Source organism: Choloepus didactylus, chromosome 19 (assembly GCF_015220235.1).
Source record: "Choloepus didactylus isolate mChoDid1 chromosome 19, mChoDid1.pri, whole genome shotgun sequence".
Taxonomy (NCBI): Eukaryota; Metazoa; Chordata; class Mammalia; order Pilosa; family Megalonychidae; genus Choloepus; species Choloepus didactylus.
Genome location: NC_051325.1, coordinates 20,988,372 through 21,005,329, shown reverse-complemented (window position 1 = coordinate 21,005,329; position 16,958 = coordinate 20,988,372). Strand labels below are relative to the sequence as shown.

The 16,958-nt window shown below is 45.9% G+C and overlaps 2 protein-coding genes across 3 annotated transcripts in view; one reads left to right on the top strand and one right to left on the bottom strand.

Annotated features, from left to right (window-relative positions):
• The window catches only part of TASP1 (taspase 1), a 656,132-nt gene that overhangs the window by 214,183 nt on the left and 424,991 nt on the right, over positions 1 to 16,958 (bottom strand). The window lies entirely within an intron of this gene.
• Positions 1 to 16,958, top strand: part of ISM1 (isthmin 1) — a 71,022-nt gene that overhangs the window by 36,369 nt on the left and 17,695 nt on the right. The window contains exons 2-3 of the mRNA XM_037811853.1: positions 7,093 to 7,323; positions 16,325 to 16,589. Coding sequence (XP_037667781.1) covers positions 7,093 to 7,323; positions 16,325 to 16,589 — 496 coding nt within the window. The remainder of the gene's footprint in view (positions 1 to 7,092; positions 7,324 to 16,324; positions 16,590 to 16,958) is intronic.

The following is a 16,958-nucleotide window of genomic DNA, read 5'->3' as shown; positions in this document are numbered from 1 at the left end:
GATCACTCCCAAGCCCTAAAGTAAACATCCTCATGACATCTTCTGCCACCATAATGAGAGATTCCTGAGTTATTACGCAGCTGTATAACAGAAGGCTCTGTTCCCAGCCAGTACGGCAAGGCTCTCACATTCTTGAAACATGATGTGCCCTTGTCAGTAGCTCCCGGGCTCGTCTTCAGGGTTCCCCAGCAAAGACTGAAGCAAATACCGGGCAGTTCCCTTCTGCCAGGAATGGTTCCTAAAGGCACATTGTGTTTTCACGCTGCCTATAAAACAGGGCCGTGGACATCCGCTGCCTGCCAGCTGCCTGGAGGGGAGTGATTCCAGTTATGCACAGGGAGAATGAGAGCAGAAGGGGGCCGGCCTCGCCATCATTCATTCACCTTTCACAATTTCTTCTTGATGGATCCTGGTCACTCCTTTCTAACACTTCGCAGAACAGGCCTCCCACCACTCCCGACTGCCACTCTTAGGTCTACAGGCTCTGTGCCATTTTCCTGAGGGGTCAGATCAAGCATGCCCCCCGTGAGAAAGCAGACTTGGCAGTCTGAAATTCATTTTGTTCTGTTCATCCTCCTGATTTTTTTCCTTCCCAGGAGCACTTGCTTCTCAATCATGTGTAAAGATAATTGGTGTGCCCTTTTATTCTTTTCTCTCCCCGAACGGGGAAACATTTTGCTCTTCCCTTTGAAATACCACCAGTGGTCTCCGTGAACTTATTTTTAGACGTGTGGAAGCATTCCAGGGAAAATCGATGCCCGCTGTGGATAAAGCCCTGAGTGTGTTTATTGTGGGTGACAGGAAGAAGAAAATGGGGTGTTCTGCTGTGGAAGGAGCTCAGCCATACGCCTGTGTGCAGTATGGCTCCCTTTAATCTGAGAAAAAGAAACAAGCATTGTCGATAATAGTATGCAGATGTCCAGCCCCAAATGAGGACATATTGCTAATTAGCTATATTGTTAGTGTGTTTTAAGGAGAAAGGCTGCAGTGACGTTAATTATAATCTCTGTTGTTTGTTGTTCAAAGAGTATGAGACCAAAAGCATTGCTAATAATATCTTCTTTAATATCTTCAATAGAAGATTCCTCGATTTTTTTTTCTTTAAAATCCCACATGAAAGCCACACTAGGGATAATGAGGCTTGTAGCCTGAGCCTAATTAAAACAAAATATAACTAGGCCCATGGCCATCATCATCATCAACTAGTACTTACTGGGTTCCTTTGCACTTGTGGAATTGGGGCCAGGGGGAGTTTGGAGATTGCAGATACAGCCTGTTCTTTGCCCTCCAGAAATCTGCCAACCAGTCTGCCTCCAAGAAGTCTGCCTGGTTGTATTAATCTGGGAACAGTTATCACAGATAAAAATATAGAGATAGATAGATACTAAAACAGTCCTAGCCAGCCACAGTTTGTTACAAGTGTGTGATTCTTCTGGAGGCTCTGGAAGTGGTCACATCAGCCCTGTGTTTCACACACCAGCCTTCGGTGGTGTTTGCAGAATAGGGCAGTGACTATTTTGCAGACTGGGACGATGGCGTTTAGCACATTTTCTCCAAAGATGGACCCAGTCACCTGCCCATTTCCACACCTCACTCTTCCCGCTGAGGTGGTCACCCTAATTTGCCTTGTGGCTTTTTTCACCAAAGAGCTTTATTCCCTCTGCCTCCTGTTCATCTGTCAGTGCCAGATGACCACAGCTGGGGGACTCTGACCAGTGGAACCATTTTAACCCCTTGTGCGACTGCAGTGAGTCACCTTAACCGTGACGGCCGCCAAACAAGCAGCTCCAGCTGGCAGTGGTTGGAGGCAGTGCTTGGGCATCCTTTGTCTTGGGCCACTGATTGACTCAGGAAAAAGGACCCAAATGATAACGCATCTGGGCTTGCTGTCTCAGAAGCTGTACCCAGCCTACAGATGAGGGATCTTCGCTTCTAAATTGATCTGGACAGAGCTTTCCAATGGCCGGTCAAGCCCAAGTGCATTCAGAGCCAGCTGATGAGAGTAGGTAGGAGAGAAGAGGCCCCAGCACCATACAGTTCCAGCAAGCCTCCGATGATTCTGAGAATGCCACCAGGAAAGCAGTGGCCCAGTGGAAAAGTCACAGGCGCTATGATAGAAGGCTCACCAACCAAGAGCTGCTGTGTCAAGACTTCTGGTTCTAGGCCTCGAGTTTACACTATTTTATGCAGGTGTATCTTTTACTATACCAGGGTGACCCAGATCATAACATCCATTCAATTCCAGCTCTGTAACCTTTGGAATCTAAAAACCAGGCAGTTTTGACCAGAGCTCAGGGAATTTGCACCTGCTGTTTCCTTTGCCAGGACTGCAGTTTTCCCTGACCTGCCTCCTCCTTCTGCCCTGTTGTCTTCACCTACTTAACTTCGACTTGTCTGTTCCATTTCAGCTCAAACATAACTTCCTCAGGAAACCCTTTCTTTCTCTTTAATGCCAGTTTTCAAAGTAAGGAGTTTTATACTAACTACCTCAAATGGTGTTAATATAGTTTTTTCTGGCACTCTGTCTTTAGAGTATCATAAGCTTGTGGATTTTCATAGATTCAATGTATGTCAGTTGACTACAATCCCCAACCCCTCATTTTGATGCCCAAATTGTCAAATCTTTGAGAAATGGGGGCCCATCATACTGGGCCCTGTGTCCCTTAAAGAGGACCCTATTGATCACTGAAACCTTCCTTGCTTTCTGGCACAGCAGAGTATCCCAAACTCACCTCTGTCTTCCTGGCCCACGCTCGGAATCAGCCATTTGTTCCCAGAGCCCTGGTTCCTTTTGGTGGCAACAAACATCTTGAAATTTATGGAGCTTATTTTAATACAAATTAAAGGAAATACTACACTGCACAGTGAGTAGTTGATTTGAAGAATGCAATATATAGATGCTGAAACATTGAAAAGATTCTGTAAAAGTGTGGAGAAGGGTATAGATGTGGAATAGAATATTGAGAGAAGATAGCAGCAGCCTTCACTTTTCTGCCACTGTGAAAGTCAACCATTATGTTTTCTTAAATGCCCTGTAGGTGCCTCTATGGTTGGAGATTGTGTTCAACTGCAAAGAACAAGAAACTCAACATAGAGTCACTTAGCCAATCAGGGCTTTTAGTTTTCTTGAGTAAAAGAAGTCCAGAGGTTGGCATTCCAGGACTGGTATAATGGCTGTACAATGCCAAGGCCCCTCCATCTTTCCATTCAGCCATCCTGAGAGTGTACACTTCATCTGCCTCACTTCACTTCAAACACTGTATCTGCATTCCAGGTGGGAGAAAGTGGATGAAAGGATGGCAAAGGCAAAACTGAATCTGCCTCCTTTCCAGCAGTCCCATCCAGCCCTTCTACCTAAAACTCCTTGGGCAGAACTGGGCCACATGATCGCCCCCAGCTGCAAAGGATGCTGGGAAATACAGTTTTGAGCAGGCACATCACCACCTGAAACAAACGCTGGATGACGAGCAAAGGGGAACGGATGTTGATAGGCAATTGCAATGTCTGCCACAGCACTATCATCTAAGGCAAAATACTAGGCGGCCTGGGCATGGCATTTTTATTATTATTCCTACTTTAGATAAGAATAAGTTGTAAAATAAAGGGGGGACGCGAGCTAGGCACAAAGATGATGTAGCCGAATAATATGACCACCATAGACACCTGCCTTAGCAGTTAGATTGTATGTGTATAAACCATAGAACAGTTTCCAGTCGCCTCTTTCCCTTTTTATTGATCGCCGAAGCTCTAAAATCAAGAGTCACAAGAGGGAGCAGTGCTACATGTTTTGTGGCAGCCTTGTCAATGTTAACTCACAGACTGAAGATCAACCCAAAGACAGATTGTGGGTGAAGAAACATTTTCCCTAACTAAGCAGCGCCCCTCATGTCACATGAATTCAGGCTAAAGGAATCCTGTCACCCCTTGGAGAGAATGGTGATGTGTCTCTCCTTAAACTCCCAGACTTCTCTGAGCTCTTGCCTTCACAGAAGCATGTTTATCTGTCTAAACAAAACACAAACTATTTAAATCCTCATTCTGAGATCCACTCTTCTAACAGAATTTTTACTCTGTTAGAAAAAATAATTGGTGGGACACTCAGTGAGCAAGGCTAGTGATAACTGGAGCAGATGTCCATCAACCAGGACTACCAACGGGGACTCTGCAAGGACGATGTGTCCCTTTCAGCAGGGATGGAGTGTGGAGAAAAGGCTTCTTTCTGTCTGTTGTCTCCCACCCAGGAGACCAAAATGACGGCTACCTCAGACTCAAAATCGAAAGAAGTGGAATTTCATTTTATATGGGCCATTCTTGGACCCCTTTCCCTGATGCCAGGGCTTCTGGTTTCGGAATATCTTGGGGGCATGCCCAAGACTTCCAGTTAAATATGTTTTGGCAGAGGTGCAAGAGTAACTCACATGTTCAGAGATCATGATTAGCATTTCTTTATTACCTCCCAGCCTCCAAATGCTTTACAAATACTGAGCCTGGGTTGGGAGGAGGGGGGTTGTGGAGAAAATGCCACAATTGTGTACATATCTCAAGCCAAAACCTACATTAGCCCCAGTAGTCTGCATATCCCCAGCAGATGTGCTTGTGGTCTGAGTTAACCAGCCAATTGCCCTAACCCTCCACTTCTCTTATCACGTTAACACAACCCGAGTTATCTTGAGGATCCTGCTGGGAGGGACTGGATTGTCCTTATTATCTGCTCTGTCTTACATGGACAGTCGTTGAGCCACAGAGCATTTAAGTGGTGTGTTTAGTCAGCCACTGAGCCAGGATTGCTATATAGTGGTGTATTTCCTAAAAGGAAAATTCCAGGAGCCAGATCAAGAAACCAAATCAGGTCCTTTTCTTCCCAACCATCTAAGCAAAATGCCAAATAGCAAAAATACATTTCCCACCCCTTCTTTTAAAATGTGTGTTTTAGTAGTAGAAAGGGTAGTTCACCACAGGGGAAGGGAAAAGAAATTTGGCTTCAAGTTCTGCTTTTAACTCAATTAAGCAGTATGTCCCAGTTGCCACAATGAAGTTTAGGCTTGATTTGCAAGGTATCCCTGAAGCAGCTGGAAGGCAAATCCTGGGCCCCTTTGGAGATTTCTATTCCTAAGTCCGATACAGGAAACTCTCCATGAGAATCCAACTCCTCGTTAACTCTGTCGGGGAGAGAAGCGGGGGAACAACTGCATTCAGTATCTCCCCTGGAGCCGTGATGGAGAGGTCTTATTTTGAGGGAAAACATATCTTACCTCCCTCCCTCCTTCTCTCTCTCTCTCTCTCTCTCTCTGTGCTGAATTCAATCTCACAGTAATCCATTTGGCCTCCGTCGTGTTGAGCAATGCCTCAGAATGCCAGGGCGACTCCCTGAGGATGTGCCAGGAGACAAAAAGCATGGCACAGAGGTGGCTGGAACGGTGAACAAAAACTCTGCCCCCGGCCACATCTCCTGCGCAGAAAGGAAGGGCAAGCAAAAACATGCCAAAGGCAGCCCACTCTTCTCTTTGTATCTGCACGTTTTAAAGAGGAGGCAGACACGTTCTCCATCCCGTTCCTCCTCCTGGGCTCTTCCACCCTTCACCAAGGTGGTCTCTGCACCAGTGAGTTTATTCCTTAGCCCCCCTCATGCTTAAGGAGATATAAAAGAAAATCCATTCCTCTAAGGAACCCCGCCTTGAGCTCTCTAAGAAGATATTTATCTGCTGTGTTGTGTTTCTTCCTAGGGCTGTTCTTGACCTTGGTCTTTGGGGTCAGGAGTATTTTGACATGGACATAACCCTTTGGCTGGGTCAGAGACATTGCACTGGGGGGCAGAGAGTGCGTTTGGAGACACCGTCCTGGAATACACTCCCCCAAACCTCAAAACACATCCAAGAATAGCAAGAACATTAACCACTGACCCAAATGCTTGTGAAATTCTATCTCCAAGTCTCCCTCCACTAGTAAACATGAAAATGCTCTCCCCGAAGGAATGGAGAGAGCCTCCGATGAGAGATCCAGGGAGAATGAAAGGAGGATAGGAAGGGCAGGTTTGGGAAAAGAGTCTAGCAATTCTACAACTCTTCAATCATTAGGAAACTGTTTCCCCAGCAAGGACCAGAGACATTTTCATTAGCTGTGAAGAATAACAGACCCGCAGGTTTCTTTGCAAAGTGAAAAAAGTGGTTTCTTGCCACTGGTTCTTTGCCTAACTCAATCTTCTTCTTTTTTCCCCATCACATGGCCGTCTTTCTGATCCTCGAATGAGTCAAGCTCATCCCCACCTCAGGGCTGCGTTACTTACTGTTCCCACTGCTAGAATGTCCTTTCTCCCATCCTTGCGGGGTGCTGCCTTCTCTTCTTCAGGTCTCGCCTCCAGTGCCAACTTCTCAGAGAGGTTTTCCCTGGCCGCCTAGCTGATGTTGCCCCAGCCACTCTCAATCACCTCCTTCTTGTTTCTTCCTTGTTAGTAGTCACCACTCTCTGATCTGATCTTATTTATCTACATGTTTATTGCTTGTCCCCTCCAACTAGACTTACACTTCAAAAGAATAGGGTCCATGCCTGTCTTGTTTGTGACTGTTTTCCCTGAGTCTTGTAGGTAGTTGATGATGGATGGAGGGAGGGAGGGAAGGAAGGAGGGATATAATTGGTGATTTAGCTCAGGTATTTTATCTAGACTGGTCAGATCTTTTGCTTCACGACCCGCACCAAAGAAAAGAACCTCGGATACCAGGGTTACAACTAAAGCAACCCAGTGGTAATTGATTAAAGCACTGAGAAAGAAACTAAGATTTAATTCCAGTTCCAGATGGGTCCCTATCCTCCTTTAAAATAGCACTTTTGTTTTGAGGTGCTTTGTTAATAAACAGCCGTCATAGGACATCACTGGCCCATAGGACATTCCCAAATAGGAGGTTGGGATAAGCTTCCTGAGGGTTTGGCTTTTTAAAGATGGAGAAACTAGACCACAGGGAACCAAAGTGAGTTGGGGATACCATCATGGCTTAATTCCAGCCACTGGAATGCCCGTCCCCCAACTTTGATGGATTGTTAAGGATGGCGTTTTTTTAATCCTGTGTCATCTCCTATTTATTTGTTTGTTTGTTTTAGAATAACCTCGATGTGGAAAGTGACTCCGCATCAGAAACCAGCTTCCCTGTCTCCAGCGAAGAGCAGTGGAGCCATCAGGCTGCACACAGACCCTTCCCCAGACAGAGATTCCAGCAAGACGCTGAGCACCCTTCGTTGCAAAGAGATGGCCCCAGATCCTTTCTCCTCGATCTGCCAAACTTTCCAGACCTTTCCAAAGCGGATATTAATGGGCAGAATCCAAATATCCAGGTAATGCTTGGCAGCTGGAAGGTGGGAGACAATGAAACTGTCCATCCCTGATCTGATTCCAAGGCTACTGCTGCTTCCCTCACTTTTCTCCTTAACCCTTTAATGAATCCTGCCTAGGATCATTTTATCTCTAATAAATACAGTGCTGCTTTCGTCTAATCCAACACCCTTGATTGTGAGATGCACCATCACTTTATGAACCATACACACACAAAAATACTGCTCATTATTATGACACACTTTTGATATGACACATCCTAATTTCAGAGAAATTAAAATGTAAAAACAAAAAAAAAGTAGTATGACTTGAAATTGATGAAATATGGCAGCTATAGGAAATGGCCAATCTACCATGTGAATAGACTAGGCAAATCGTAGCACAATTTTAGAGGTACTCGGGAAAGGCCTCTCTCTCTCTCAAAGCCCTCTCCAACTTGCCTGGGACACCAGAACTTCCTTCATCGGTGACAAAGCTTCAGTCACTCTAGAGAGTAAAAGGCTGATTAAAAGAAATTATGACCATAAGAAGGGGAGAGATGATTTCCTACCCCTAAGATAGGATGGGGAAGAAGCAGAGGGAAGTGGGAGATTAGGGAAAGGGGTGCCTGTGATTGAAAATAATCACATTCGTCTACACTGAAGTAGCACATTATACTTTACAAAGCAAATGCTGACCTGCGCTGACCCACCCTACCCCCTCCCAAAGGAGATGGAGCCTGTGTAATTTTTCCAGCATTATAAATAATACAAGAGGCACTCAGGAAGTTACGATGTGATTTGCCCAAGGTCACATGGCTGATAAATAGTAGATAAGGGGCTTAAATCCAGGCTCTCAGCCTTCCAAGAAAACCTACCTCACCAATCCGTGTTTCACAGACAAACACCTAATTTTGATTTTGCGTGTCCCTCCCTCTGTCTTTCCCCAGAGATGGTCCCCGTGATGGCTGACCAAGTCTTGTCCCTACCCAACTCCTGTCCTCATTTGCTTCACTACATTTTAGCTTTGTTTTCAAATTATTTCCATTTGTGTAGGGGTGGCCCACACAAATGGCCACCATTTGCCAGTTAGCTTCTGTGGCAGAAGGACCCTGAACTTGACCTGAGTAATTGATCCTTAATTACTTAAATTAACAGTCTCTCTCTCAAGACTAATGCCCTCTGCATGACAAAGTTTTAAATCAGGTTTCCTTGATCGGTTGTTTTGCTCATAGCTCCAGTGTCACGGTGGCTGACAGATGACCCTGAGAGCGGTGATTCAATTATGCATTGCCCAGCACCTGCTGCAGATAAGACACTGCATTAGGTTATGGGGAATTAAGAAATGTTAGGCCCTTTCCCTCCAGTGACTCACAGGGCAAAGTGAGGAAAGGGCACAGTTGCTTAGATCCTGACTGCCACCTAAGACAGAGCCAGAGGGACCGTGGGGACGCGGTAGGTAGATCTCAGCGGATGGGAAGAGACAGGGCAAGGTGGTGGTGGTGAAACAGACAAAAGTGGAAAATGCTTTGGAGGTCACTCTGACAACCCATACACAGAAATCACATTGTGTTCCAATTAATATTTCTGATGAGTCTTGTGTTGTTCTAATTGATTAATTGGAAAAAGGAGCCTTTTGCTCCAGTGCTCTCTTTCTGGAAACTGGCCACATGGCCTTCTGATAAAGAACAAAGCGCCCGCTGGTGGAGGTGCCGATGGGCAAAAAAGAGCATGGGTATCTCCAAACTGTGGCTCAACATTTTCCCTTCGTCCACAGGAAGTCATTTTCATTGTTCAAAGATTGTATGGTTCCAAAAACAAATAGCCCTCACGCCAAGGGTGCTTAGGCCCTAACCAAAATGGTGCTAAGCTTGCTATGGCTAGCATCATTTCCCCAGCAGTGAGAAATGTCACTGTGGGACTTCATGCCGAGAACTGAGCGATCAGTGTTATTGATTTAACAATTGCCAACGTAGAATTCCAAACAAGTGCCTAGATGCAGGGGAGTGGAAGGCTGTAGGGAGAGGATCCCCTTGCGGAAACATTACTGAAAGCACAGTGCTACACCGAAGAACAGGGCAGAATTTCTCAGAATCCCCTTTCTCTCTCCCAAATAAACCCGTCAATCTGGAAATCCCCATACCCAGCCCCAATCCCATTAGTGCCGGTTTAAAATATTACCTGAATGTTAGCGAAGAACAGCAGTGCAAAAGCAGTTGGTATCCACGGGACTGGAGGACCCAGATTTCTTTTCCAAAAATAGAAAAGGGCAACCATGAAGAGCTGACCCCGTTACCAGCTGTGTCATGGATTTGTGCGTGAGTTCAGCAGAGCAGCCAAGATTGCAATTCATTTCTCATCATAATAAGCTGTTTGTGTAGCCAAATGGGAAGTAGGAAATGCTTTAGATGGTTCTGCCTGGCTTCCCAAGGGGAGAGGGGCCTCCAGGTGTGGCGAGAACACAGGGCCAGAGATGAAGGAGCAGGGGATAAATGTAAGCTGAGGCAGGAGAAGTCCACACTGGGCTGCGGGTGCCCCCAGCAGGAGAGTCTCTGGCAAAGCCTCTTGGACTTCGATAAAATTCAGTTGCCCCGTGGGCTGTCACACAGGTGATGCTGCATATATGAGGCAAGGAGAAATAATTTGCCATACTCTCCTCTGGTACTCCAAGCCACCAGCTTATGTAGATGTAAAGCAGGTGAACAATGACAATCAGTGCTTTGTTCTCCATTTCCTCTTAACCCTACCCCAGCATGGGAAAAAGTTTACCCCCAGGTGGTCCTTCCCAAAGGGATGCTTTGGAGGATAGGGTGAGAAGAGGGACAGGGTCACTCCTATAAGGTCCCCATATTTTTCTTGAATTATCCTTTGCACAGTAAAGAGCATCTCAGCTCCCAAGAATACAGGTTTCCCCAGTATAGTTCCAAACATCAGAGTTATTGGCAGAATGGATTAGAAACTAATGCAGCTATCACCCAGATATGATTAGTCAGTACCCCCAAAAGACTATGCCAGCACTTTCTGTTTGCCCCCTGCCCCGTCGGGTCACCCTCTTTCCGCTTCACACAATCCCTGTGTGTGTTCACCTTCCATGGGCAGTACGCAGGCTGGGGGTGTTTTATTGACTGGATGACTTGTCGGCCCTAAAGAATAGAAAATCGAGCTGCATTTCTGGCTCTCTGTTTCCGGAAGAACACAAAAGGTTAGTGTTGGTCTCCCAGAAAGATACTCAAAGAAAGAAGGAAGCAGCTGCTGCCCCTATTTCTGCACATAAGTGTGCATGCTTGTGTACACACACACAGACACACACAAAGACACATTTTCACACACACACATTCACACATTCACACAGACACACAGGGCCCTGGCCGCGGCAGGCCCATGCACCACTGCACTTGAGTAAACCAGTTCCCTGGTGGTCCTTTAAAAGATGAGGTGCTTTCTAAAAGGGGGTGACTGGTTCCGTGGTGGCAGCCCTTGCCCCTTCTGTACAGCAGTGCTCTTTTGTTGAAATCCACTGGTTTGATGCAGGGCGACTGAGCAGAGCAGACAGCCCCGGTCCCTGCAGGCCCCTCAAAGCATTTCCTCTCTCCGGGCAGCAGAGTGAAGGCTGGTGAAGGGGCACATCACCGGCTCTGCTTCCATTGCCAACTGTGCTGGCCTCGCTTCTGCCCTCCCCTGGCAACCTGCCCCTCACCCCACCTGGTTATCACTTCAGCTGGAGCTGGGGAGCTGGATGGGAACCTGACACCCTCTCTCCCTCTCTCACATCCACCCCCTCCAACCTCTCCAGTCTCTGGGAGTGTTTCCCACGGTCCAGGGCAGGGGGGCCCCCCCGTCCCTCCCACGAAGTGACCCACACCTCTCCAAGAGACATTTTAAGCCTGTGCAAGGAGCCATGTCCCTCTTTGGCCTCTTGACTTGTAGGGAGGGAAATCCTAAAAAGGGGCCACATCTACTCTTGTAGAGCATTTTTTCTCTTATCTCCTCAAGTCCAGTTCCTCTCTCCCAAGTTAATTAGACCCTCCAGTTTAAAGCTGACTTCAGGCTGTGGAAGTGAGTGGGGAAAAAACAACGATGCACAAAATAGAAAGGAATAGCCTTAAATTCCTGAATAGCTTCTCCGTATTAAATTTAACACAATACTAGAAGTCGGTTATTTAGAAAAAATATATCATTCAGGAAAGAAAGTAAATCCCCCGGGAGAAATTAGACTTGAACTTCAGTATCATTGGCTGGGTTTTGGGTCTGCAGCTAATGGTCAGATAGCAAAGACAAAAATTTCTAAAATAAACTCATTGTTAGGCTTACTGCATCAAGTCATTACTACAGTAGCTATTTACAACCAAATATTTCTCTTTTCTGGATCAATCTGAGATCAGTAGTCATTTCAACCAATATACTTTTTCTTTTCTTCCATGAAGGGGCCTTAAAAACAGTTATCTAAAGGCCTTTATTTTTTTCCTTGCACAGACTTATTTACACGGCTATAAGTCTCCTGAGTGCTACAAGATACAATCAGATGAGTTGGCCAGGGCTACAAATGCTGTACGTGCTTCTACTTCAGATTCCCACCCTTCTCCCTTTTCTTGAAAATACTTTGGGAACAACAAGCCTGGCTGGGTAGTTCCTGAGAAACTTCTGTGCCCAAGACATGGACCCATGGGCCATGGGGCCCAGTGTACACTCCTTAGATTCAGCTTTGCCGTTGTCGAGGGCACGCGTGGTGGGGTCAGCCCTACCTGCATTTGGGATTTGGCACCACTATTTATGGGCCAGTCTAAGCCCCTGCAGCCTCCCACAGGTTACTTAACTTCTCTGTGCCTCAGTTTCCTTGTCTGTAAGAGAGAAGTGATAATACTAACTGCCTCCCATGATTCTATGAAATCCAAGTAAGGTGCTTAGCACAGGGTGAAGTACGTGCTGGAGATGCTGGTTGGAGGTGATGATGGGGATGGTGACAGCAGAGCAAAATTTATGAAATAATCCACAGTCAAGAGACCGAGTTTGAAGAACTGGCTCTGCACCTTCCTTGCTATATACCGTGGGAACCCCAATTCTCCAAGCCAGTTTCTGTGCCTGGACAATGGGTCTAACTTGTGTAGAAAGAGCAGTTTGGAAGGGCAGCTGCAGATCTCAAAGCATGGAATCGCAGTTGGCTGTGGTTGCCACAGTAGTTTCTACTGCATCGATGGATCTTCCTAGTCCATTCGTGGTCTTTCTGGGGTGATGGGCAAGGAAGGAGGGGTAACATAATTCTGCAGCCAAAACCTTCCCTGGAGACTGTGTTCCTGTCCCCGGAGGCTGTGTGCTCCTGAGGAAATCACTTCACCTCTCAGTACTCATTTTCCTCTCTGTGAAAGACGGACCAAAACCCGCCAAGTCACCACCATTTAAAAGGACTCAGAGGACCCATGAGATAAAGACTCTGGTGTCTTCAGAAGGACACAGCTTTTATATTCTCAGTGCCATTAGTTTATTGTCAGTTACATTGAGAACTGTATTAGTTTTTCTGTGGGAAGTGCCTCTCAGGAAAAGAGGAAAGAGTTTCTTTCTAATAAATATTTTAATGATCAAGAGAAGGAAATCATTTCCTTGTTCTGGACAGAATTCTCCAAATCGGTACCAGTTTTGGACTGTCTTGGACCTGAGGAGATTCTGCCAGAAGATGGACTTCGGGTTTTTGGAAAAGTTCCCTTTCTTTTACTGTCCTTATTCATGGTGTTGAAAAGTCCAGAAGAAACAAATACATGAAGACACTTCGATTATGTGCATTTGGGATGGAGTCTTCATCAGCTTGGGAATCTGTTGTGCTCACAACCACACCATCCACTCATCATATCAATTATTGTTCCAGACATCTTTATAAAATTATTTTTTGATCCTGAAGAACATATAAAAATAATGAGGGCAAAAGGAAATATAAGACTAATCCCTACCGTTTTAGAAGTCATTGATCACACTCGTTGAGTCTTTTTAATTGGATGCCTATGAAATTTCAGGTTCGAGATTAGATTTCTTCTTTTGATATCAGTATGATATCCCTGTTAACTCCAGGGAAAGGTGGATCCTAAGGTTTCTATTTGTTTTGTTCTTTGCTTTTGTTTTTATTTATTTTACTTTTTTATTAGAGAAGTTGTGGGTGTACAGAACAATCATGCATAAAATGTAGGATTCCCAAACACTACTGTGTTATGAACATCTTGCATTGGCGTTACACATTTGTTACAACTGATGAAAGCACATTTTTGTATTTGTACTATTAACTATAGTCCATGGTTTAACTTAGGGTCCACTGGTTGTGTTGTGCAGTTCCATGGATTAAAAAATTTTTTTTTATTCTAGCAACACATATACAACTAAAATTCCCCCCTTTTAACCATATTCAAATACATAATTCAGTGCTGTTGATTATGCTCACAAATGCTGTGCTTCTCTCACTCCCTCCATTACCAAAACTTTTCCATTATCCCAAATAGAAACTCTGTACATGTTAAGCCTTAACTCCCTTTTTAAAATTCAGTTGGGCCAGTGGGCAGAAATTAAAGGGAAGAAAGAAACCTCTAAACTGTTGAGATTTAGTCATTGATATAGGTTTTGGAGTAAAATTGTATTTTGCTACTTGTCATCTGGCCAGGCAACAGATCTATTTTGTTTGGATTTGAGCGGTGGTTTGAAGGGGAAAAAAAAATTGTATTGACGGTAATCGCTTGAAACATGAAATTATTTTTATTCCCGGCTTGGAGAAATTGCAGGGCACGTTTTGTTTAGGCAATCCCTTTGACTCCAGCCTGAATACAAATGGAATACCCTAACTGTTGTGCATGTCCCCCCTTATCTTCAACCCAGAGACTGATTTCATTACTATAATTGCAGGCCTGCCTGACTCTTGGCAGCCTTTCCCCGCTCCTCCAAGACCCCTAATAGCCCTGCAGAGGATTCCTGCAGCTCAGTTGCTCTGTCTGCAGGCAGAGGGGAAGGGGTCTGTCTCCAGGAGCTCAGTATTGCTCTGTTCCTGTCCTGCCATCCACTCCTTCTGTGCTTGTCCTTCAAGCATTGCTGTGGGTCCCCCCAGTCACCATCACTCTCCAGCCACCATCAGTTCCAGCAAACATCAATGATACAAGATGTGAGGTATCACTAAAAAGCTCCATAATGATTTATATGCAAGGGATGCTTACAAGCCTGGACTAATGATGGTAGTGTGGGACAAAGCTACCTTCCAGGCATCCCACACCGGAGGAGGAAGATGCAGTTGGCCTGCTGCAGCCTGAGTCTACTCTGGCTCAGGCAGGCCACATCCTCGAGCTCGTCTGGACCACATGAGAGGGCAGTGTGGGCCCACCATCGGATGGGTGACTTCTTTTGAAATGTCAAAGCGAGCCAGAATGAAACCTCCCCATGCCTAACACAAAAGGAAGGAGCTGTTTGTCTTGGGGATGGACACACCCCAGTGCAACTTGGCAGAGCATCTCGGCAACTGTCTCTGATGTCAGGTTAGGGCGAAACTGGAAATGCATCTGCCCAGTACATCTTGCACTGATTACTTGGAGCTCATGTGTCTGATTCATTTACACATAACTCATCCAGGAGGTGTTGCAAGAGCAGTACGACAGCCAAAGGAACCCAACGAGTCTTTCATTATATTTTTTAAATACGTTTCTCTGAGTTGATGGTCTCTCGTAGCCAAGGAGCTGCCGCCTTCCTACCGCATGAAAAACTGCAAAATGAGGCTCCATAAATCCGAAAGCAAGTTCTAACCGTGGCCAGGGCCTGTCTGCTGTGGCCCTGAGGGTCCTGTTAAGGAGTGTGCCCCTCTGGGTTTAGCCAGGGTTGTGGGATGAGCAAAAATCACAGCTGAAAATGCCTGGATCTTGAGGGCCGTAAGCTTGCATGTCTACACACTCCGTGGCATCCAGTCCAACTCCAGCATCTGTGGCTTTTTTGCTCCTTCAGTCCCCCAAGGGAATAGTGCCTCTGTCACTTACCTTTGTGAGAGACCACATGGCAAAGTTGGTGAAAGCAACTTGGGTTTGCCACTTACTAATTCCGTGCCCTTGGGCAGGATACGTACCCGTTTTTCCTATCTGTAAAAAGCTATCATTGCTGTCCAACTACCCTAAAACTTAATAGCTTAAAGCAACAACCATTTGTTTGCTCTAGATTCCATGAGTCGGGGATTTGAGCAGGGCTCAGCCGGGAGAGCTTGTCTCTGATCCACATGGTTATCTGCTAGGGGGACCCACAGGGGCTGGAGGATCCAAATGGTGCCATGCACGTGACTCAGGCCTCGGTTCTCATCCAGGTGGCCCCTATCCCACGTGGTCTCTTCACATGCCCCAGACTAGGCTGGGCTTCCTTTCATTGAGGTAGGAAAATAGATGCTGCAAGGCCTCTTAAGTCCCGTCGTTAGCGTCACTTCCACCACATTTCTGTTGAGCAAGGCAAGTCATTATCGGCCTCAGTTCAACGGGAGAGGAAGTAGACTCCACCACCGGATGGGAAGAGTGGACACACACCCAGGGATGGGAGCGATTGCTGGGGTCTTCTTGGTACATAATCCACCATAGGGGCCAATAAGTAGGACCAATCTTATAAGGCAGTTAAGAGGATTAAAGAAGTTAATATATGTAAAGCATCTGGAACAGTGCCAGTACAGAATTAGTCCTTGGTACCTGTTAGGTTTATGAATATTATTCTTTGTCTCTTCAGGAACATACATGGTACATGTTTACTCCTTGAATTATAGAACCCCCAACAACTTAGTCTTCAGTAAACCAGAGGCCCTAGCAGTGAATCACCTCTTCCCATCCTAAGGCCTGCACCTGTCATTTCTTTCTGGCCATGGAATTCATGTGGGCCATCCCTGGATGTTTTCCTTTCTGTATCACTGTGTACTCTCAGCCTTTCTTCATGAAGGATGCATCTGGCATTTCCCTTTGCACTGTCAGACTTTCTTCCATGGCTTGTGCATCCTGGGGACCGTTAACTCCCCCTTCACCCAGGCATGTTCTGAATTCTTCAGGTCACCATAGAGGTGGTTGACGGACCTGACGCGGAAGCAGATAAAGATCAGAGTCCGGAGAACAAGCCCAGCTGGACGGTTCGGTCCCCCGATTGGCGGGCCTGGTGGCAGAGGTCCTTCTCCTTGGCGAGGACAAACAGTGGGGACCAGGACTACAAGTACGACAGCACCGCCGGTGACAGCAACTTCCTCAACCCCCCCAGGGGGTGGGACCGTCCGGCCCCTGGCCACCGGACTTTGGAAACCAAAGAGCAGCCAGAATATGGTGAGTTACCACTCAGTAATAGAAAAGTGGTGGGGAGGATAAATGAAGATGATGAGGCTTAAGGGACATGGAGCCAAACTAAACCCAGTTTACCCTATGTGGGTTTTGGTCTTCTACAATGCATACCTCATAAAGGCTCTTTCCACGAAAGCCCCAAGGAGGCACCAGTAGCCACATTTTTCTGGAAAGACTATAATTTTAAAATCATTCTAGTTATCCTGGGAGAGAATCTTCTTTTTTTTCTTTCTTTTTTTTTTTTTTTTTTAGTTAGGGATCTTTGGGGTTCTGCCTTTTTTTTTTCTAAAATAAATATATGGAAGTATATTTTAGTTTTATTTCTGAAATGCAGAAACAACCAAATTAACTTGC